At 33.7% G+C, this 7,600-nt stretch overlaps 1 protein-coding gene across 1 annotated transcript; it reads left to right on the forward strand.

Moving 5' to 3' along the window:
- The first annotated feature begins 2,280 nt into the window (after positions 1-2,280).
- Positions 2,281-7,077, forward strand: LOC127831102 (C-C chemokine receptor 1-like protein 1). Its single transcript, XM_052356092.1, has 3 exons — positions 2,281-2,346; positions 3,198-4,339; positions 6,927-7,077. The coding sequence occupies exons 1-3, from the start codon at positions 2,281-2,283 to the stop codon at positions 7,075-7,077; spliced, it is 1,359 nt and encodes a 452-aa protein (XP_052212052.1).
- The last annotated feature ends 523 nt before the right edge of the window (positions 7,078-7,600 follow it).

The following is a 7,600-nucleotide window of genomic DNA, read 5'->3' on the forward strand; positions in this document are numbered from 1 at the left end:
AAACACTTGTATTTTGAATATTGCAATGTTCCACAGAAATGATGCTGATGATAATTCTACACGATGATGAATTACTAGATACAGTATATTTCTAAATTCCATTTCCACCAACAATTCGGTTATTCCACTACCAGTTCAAATGCTTCGTACACAGTTGAAAATAACACTATTCCACTCAACAACCGTGACACATGTACTCATTTTTTCAACTTTTCGCAATTAAAACTGTCTCTTACTTTTATTGTTGTTGTTGTACTTTTGAAAGTAGTTCGAAAGATGGCGACCATTAACCCAGAGATTGATTTATGAAATAAATCGTCTGCTGATCCAGAGTGCGGGCCCCGCCTGCGACAGCAAGCAATAGACTGATCCCGGAAAAGCACGAGTTTAGAAAAACCCACCCCGTTGCAAACAACGCTGGTCCATTATATCAACCAATGATAGCTTCCTTTAAATAATAACGGTCGATACGGTGTGATTTTGAAAGGATTATAAATGGGTCATGTTTATTTGTACCAGCAGATAAGTGGGGTTTTCCAAATAGTTGCTTTTTCTGGGATACATATATTACGCGCATTTATGTTCGGCTGCGCTCGTAAGACTAATTTAACTAACAAATATATAAAGAAAAAACATTTGATTGACATTCTCTGATCGTTCAAAACCACATTATTATGAACTATTTTGCTCAAAATTGCATTATTTAACTTCGCAATAATATTCTTTATAATTAAACGTATATTAAATATTTCCCATATCCAATCCTAACGTTACACGCCCACCGTAATTATTGGAAGTTACACATGTTCGAAACAATTGAAGCATATGGAGCAAGAACATAAATTTGGTCAAAACATAATTAAGGATCTGCAAAGACGGTTAATATACAATGACAAAGGTTTATAGCTCAAAATACAAATTGCATTCCATGAACGTGTTTGTAATGGTTATGGGATCCAAGTCAAATAAAGATAGCACAGCATGAGGCATTTGTTCAGTGACATCTTCCTTTTTAGTGAAAGATAAAAAATTGAGAAAAAGATTGGATTAGTTCTTGATCAGTCCTTTATATATTGTTTTAATTGGACATTGCCAATTTGTTATATAAATATTTGGGCAATCCCAGTTTTTAACTTATAACATTGGTTTACAAGTTGTAACAACGCATCGCTGCTAGTTAACAACGACGGAGTAGGTCGCAGTTAACTAATCGCGAAGTCTTCGCATATTAATGTATAATATATACTTTATTAATGCTTTGTTTATATATATATATATATATATATATATATATATATATATATATATATATATATATATATATCGTGCCATAATAGGACTATATTATGACAAGTCAGCCCATGATTTTGACAAGATAGCACGACTGTTCGACATAATAGGACTTAATTTTGACAAGTCAGCACATGATTTTGACAAGATAGCACGACTGTTCGACATAATAGGACTGTATTTTGACAAGTCAGCACATGATTTTGACACGATAGCACGACTGTTGGACATGATAAGACTGTATTTTGACAAGTCAACACCACATCTGGACAAGATAGCATGACAATTTGACAAGTCAACACCACATTTGGACAAGATAACACGACGGTTTGACATATACGACACCTTCTTAAGAAGACAGAAAGAAATATGACAACGTAAGGCAGCTATGGCGTTCCATAGCATATGCTACTCTTGAGCTATATTGGCCTGAGCCAGCTTAAACTGCTGACTGCTTATGGACAAAGACCACTTTCCGCTTAACATGGATCATTAAACAAATAGGATGATGAGAACAGATATATAATAGATGATAATTAATAACATGATATGGGGTATTGATATAATTATCTCATAATATGGTACGATTTTACACTTGTTGAAAACAACTTCATGCATTTGTTTCTTGTACATTTGAATATTTAATGGCACTCTTATAAATCGGTCAAACTTAAGTGCTACATTTAATAAATAAAATGAATTCATATTTAAAATAATCGAACCGAGTACAAACGAACCAGTTATTCCTATTCTTACTTTGGAGTTGTATATTCATATTACTCAGTAAGAGCCCTAATTGATTTTCTCATCGGTATTTGTGTTCTACAAAGGTTAAGTCTGTACTGTACATGTTAAGGGTAATATCGTTAATGCATTACGCCTTTTGCTGGCAAATGCAGTGCAGGTTACAATACATGCTGGATGCGACGGATATATCCCTTACTGTTATAAATTCAATGTTTATTATTTAGGTGCTATGCCAACTAAGCCATGGTGTCCATGGAAGATCATGCAAAAGTATTCAACCTGCACTTTCAGCAGTTATTTTTCAGCAAGGTAATATATTGCGTGATTTAAGCAATGGGAATACAATGAACTCTTTGCGTTTTAAGTTTGTATTCTGTAATGCCAGTACGCCTAAGTAGTCAAACCAGTTATTGCGATCAATACTCAATGGTATTGTTCAGATTTAAAGGGACTGTCAACCGCGATTGACGTAAAAAGAAAAGCTCTAAAATACCGTGTTTTTTTTATACAATTATTAGTTTATAGTGATTTAAATATCACGACTGGAATATCACATTACTTGACAAAAGTTGTTAAGTTTTCATATTTTCAGTTTATTCCTTTATACATTTTACTGGGTATGTCTACCAGATAACTACCATTTAACTATTAATAACGCAAGTAGATTGATCATCATCGTCACGTGGTAAACACAGGAATGCAAGTTGTGCATGTGTAATGAATTGAATATATATTAATATATAAAATGATCAATCTACTTGCGTTATTTATAGTGTGTATATCGTTATGTCACCTTTTTTCGCGATGTCCTTTCGATTTCACATCGCGAAATTTTATAACCGAATATACTGAAAATATAAACTTTTTTTCAAGTAATGTTATATACCATTCGTGATATTTTATTCAATATTAAATAATAATTGTACAAAAATACGGTTTTTTAAAACTTTTCTTTTTTCGTCAAAATCGGTTGACAGTCCCTGTAATAATGAGTTATAAAATTCACATATACCGTAGTATTATTTTGCTGCTGTTAAAGTAAAATCAGACGTTTATTTATATTTATGTGGCGTTATACCATAAATTATTATATGACTCATAGTGTATGTACTAGTTTCAAACGCGAACACTTATTATGCTAAATTCATTCTGTATTTTAGGAAAATGGCTCATCAAAGGAAATTGACCATAATGTTCGGCTTTGCTCAAATGACGCAAATGGTAACAATGCATCGAACCTCTCGGCAGGCTGCCCAATGTTCCATGACAACCTTCTTCAGTCCCTACTGAACGACATACCGCTCTTTACGCCGTCGCCGGAACATCGATTCTTCACCTATGTCACACCGGTAATCGCCGCCTTCGGGGTGGTTGGAAACATAGTATCCCTGATGGTGTTCTTGTCGAAAAACATGCGCAAGCTTTCTGCAAGTATGTATCTTATCGCTTTAGCAATCTCAGACATAATGGCACTTGTGTTTTATGTACTGCCTGAGTGGCTCAAGCACGGAGAGCCATTGTTGTCTGGATACAGGTGGCCACCATTGCTGCAGCAAAATGGCGTGTGCCAGTCTGTGTTGTATATTCAGTACATCGCAAGATTCTTGTCATCTTGGTTCGTCGTATTTTTCACTATCGAACGTTTTATCGGGGTATGTTTTCCGTTACTTCGAAATGACCTTTGTGACCCCCGGTCTGCACCCAGGGTCATACTCGGCGCCGTCGTTATTGCATCAGCCGGTTGCGTGTTCAAACCCGTCGTGAGTGGTACTTACCCCACAATTAGCGGCGCTTTGATATGCACGAGCGATAAGGACCACCAGTACCTCTCCTTCATTCTAGACAGCATATTTGGAGCGATTATTACATTCATTCCGTTCATCCTGATAACTATTCTCAATGTGCTCATCATACGTAAGCTCGTGTTACGAAACAAACGTAGTAGAAAAATAAGCGTTGTGACCACGGAATCCATTATTCGCCTGGAATTTACGTTCATTCTCTTGGTAATGTCCATTTGTTTTGTTGCGCTCAACCTTCCACACTTTGCTGTATGGTGCAAACGTTACTGGAAAATACGCCAGATGTTCAACATGCATTTGATGTCGCCGACCACACTACAAAACCACGACGACCATATTGGCGATCTCGACAACACCCTTCACGTTACGAGGACCATTTTTTACACGAACTATTGCATAAATTTCTTTCTCTACTCGGTGACGGGGGCGTATTTCCGAAAAGAACTGAAGCATCTTTTCTGTAAGCGAGACACAAACCTCAGAGTGAGCAACGCGCACAGGTGTTCGGCGTATAATACGAGACTTCATTCCCGTACATTGCCGCAAACCAGTCTCCTTTAAATTCACCGGATTAATTAAACATAATGTGTATTTATAAATACATGATTCATTTATTTATGTTTGCTGATTTAAATTAACTAATTTAATGTCAACATAATTACTAATCCAATTGTACTTAAATGTACGCTTCAACTTTTAAATACTCATTTATTCAATTGAGAATATCCGCCGAAAAAAAAGAAAAGGTTCAGATTGCATACTCATGCATAATCAAAATAACATAAATAAATATGAAAGGTAAGCAATGACATGCTTTTAAAGGCCAAAAGCGGATCCAGTAACTCCGATTTTAATAATAATTGTTTATGTCAATGATTTCTCTATTTGATGGGTATTTCAAGTATCGTAATGTTATATTTAATCGATAATTTAACAAATCCATGGTATTTCTTTATTTAATCAGTGCTATATATGTCTTTATTATTTATAGCTTCACAATTATATTTATTTTATTTCAATATATTATAGACCATATTTTCAAAGTCAAATAGATCAAAGAACGACATTTTGACAATTGAACTGAATGTAAACTTAATGTGAATATACTATGTCGTTTGAAAAATTTACTTATGTTTTTTACATATCCATAATTTTAAAAAGATGGATTAAATTAACTTGAATGTATTCATGTTGTACATTTTGTGTTGTAAATTTCCTTAACCAATTAGAAAATGTGAACCAAAATATTTGATAACACTCAACTGTAATAAATGCCAATAATTAAATTTTCGTTTAACGAACAAATTATTTTTTTTAAACCTCTCCAATCATCATTTGTATTACTGAATATGTATTCCTCATTTGTTTTTAGAGATTTGCTCTACCTTTTTGTTAATGAGGCAGTGGCATATTGATGGAGGTTTACTTATGTAGCATATACAGTATTTGACATTCATTGAAGATTTATGCAAAAGTTCGTCTCTGAAACTATACTTCAGATTTAAACACCTAAAGAATATGATTACCGAATGCACCAGGCCTTCAATGTAATTATAATTAATGCTTTCGCTAGATTAATGTTCGATTAGTTTCGTTATGTAGCTCAAAACGTGTGAGAATGTCAAACGTTATCTATGACCAATCGGTCAGTTCCGTGGTATAATGCCTTTTCAATAAGTGTTTTTAACTACTGTAAGATTAAAGTTATGAAATAACGCCATTGTTATAGTATTGTTTACATCTGAGACATTTAACACATGATTACATTACTGATATCACGTAAGAGCTCTCATCTTAAAATCGATTTACAAAGAGTTTGCAATTGTATTTATCATGTATGTTTTCATAGAATTCCTATATTGAACAGATCTCCAATAAAAGTTGCGAATCGGTTGTAATAACATGGATACAATTTCATTTAACCATGCTAGATTTAGTGTTCGGGTATGTATACATATCAGCCATATTTATCCTCCATTGGCTTCATATTTTGAACAAGAACTTATTTTAAATATAATTGTTCCCTTAGTCATACAAATGATAGTTAGAATTATTTCCACTCTTTAAAATTGCTGTTTATATGAGAATTCCTTATTTCTTTTGTATTATCTGACAATCATCCTTTTCTATAAATGTTTTTATTCAAAAAATATCTCCGTTTTTCAAACAACATAACTAAGTTTTCACTTTGCCCTTGTTAAGGCTACGGACTTCTAGATCTATTAATGTGTCCTTTTAGTTGTGTGCAACTTATTGTATTTAGTTCAACGATTAAATGTGCATTTCTTTCATTTTTACTTTATAAATGATTGTTCTTTCGTTTCTCTTACCTTCCGAAATGAATTTACGCTTACTGAATGATAATTATAAATTTTTTGCAACATCTCTCTAATTTTCATCAAAATGTTTCTGTTGGAAAAGTTCAATTTAAAGTGAGAATTACATTTTTATAATCAAGTGTATGTTAATTTCCTTGATTGTACACCTATAGAAAACTTTGCTTTTAAAGTTCTTTCCATCACTTTATTAATACACGATGATAGGGCGAATACCACAACTTTTCCGCTCACCGTCGAAATTTTATACTTCGGACAAGAGCACCGTATCGTTCTGTCAAAAACATGGCCGCAACCTTTTTGGCGAGTACAGAAATGAAAGGAAAAAAACGAGATAGAAGGTAAGTTGCTAATAAAAAGATATTCCATCGAACGAAGTATACACTTTTCATATAATTACCGTTTACTGCATCAAAATTGAGTCGCTATTAACTTCAAAACTTTTAAAACAATTTAAGCATGTCTTGAAAGAAGTGACTTTCATGACGCGAAAAATCGTATTTTTTGCAGATTTTAAACATTTTAAATGAAAGATTTTTTTGTTAAACGGTATTTTATGGTAAAAGAATCAATTTACAACACATTGTGACATGCTTTATTGAATATAACTGTGATTTTTAAGTTTACACGTGTTAGCAAATATGCACCGCTCAACACTGACATTATAGAAATATGGACACCGCTCAACAATGTCCGCACCGCATCTTTATGATTTTTTGGCACCGCTTTATTCTGATATTTTTTCTTTCAGATGGAAGAGACGTTCCAATTTGTGTTTAAACAAACCAAAAAACAAGAAAAGGAGACTTTTTCCTCCCGATGCTGAATATGATACCAGCGTATCTCCAGGCGACCGTCAACCGGCATGTACCAGCTCCACGTATGTCACAGACACCAACTGATCAGTGCCGTCCAGCCTTCCATGACAATATTGTTAATGCTCCACACAAACGGAAAACCAAGAAAGCAAGATCATCAAGAAAGAAATTATTTGAAAATAGCAGTTTAGAAAACATGACTGAAAAAGTGACACATCTATTACCAGGTTTCCTTAAAAAATTACACACGGCAAATATATGCTATGACGTTTGTAACTTTATCAATTTGGTATGTAACAACAAGTTTCCGCTGACAAATATTGCTCTGCTAATGTTTCTGGATGCTGTCAGGTGGTACGGTCTACCGATAACCTCAATGATGACATACAAAGAAGACACCATGAAATTCTGGAGAGTTGTGTATAGATTATTTCACGGAAAAGTGTTCAGATTCATGTTTGGGGTCATAATTGTTAACAAAAATAAAGCACAATATTTATTAAAACAATGTCAAATAATGGCTTCATACTGAATCACGATGGTAGACAAGTGTACAAACGGTTTCAAAGCAATATTACAATGTACTTTGAACATATTTGGGTTTAAA

This window comes from Dreissena polymorpha, chromosome 5 (genome assembly GCF_020536995.1).
Source record: "Dreissena polymorpha isolate Duluth1 chromosome 5, UMN_Dpol_1.0, whole genome shotgun sequence".
Taxonomy (NCBI): domain Eukaryota; kingdom Metazoa; phylum Mollusca; class Bivalvia; order Myida; family Dreissenidae; genus Dreissena; species Dreissena polymorpha.

What these genes read in the sequence shown, in the direction of transcription:
- LOC127831102 (XM_052356092.1), top strand. Translation starts at nt 2,281, where the DNA reads ATGGTGTCCATGGAAGATCATGCAAAAGTATTCAACCTGCACTTTCAG. An exon ending in AGCAGTTATTTTTCAGCAAG is followed by an intron (nt 2,347 to 3,197) that starts GTAATATATTGC and finishes TCTGTATTTTAG; the next exon opens with GAAAATGGCTCATCAAAGGA. An exon ending in AGAGTGAGCAACGCGCACAG is followed by an intron (nt 4,340 to 6,926) that starts GTGTTCGGCGTA and finishes TTTTTCTTTCAG; the next exon opens with ATGGAAGAGACGTTCCAATT.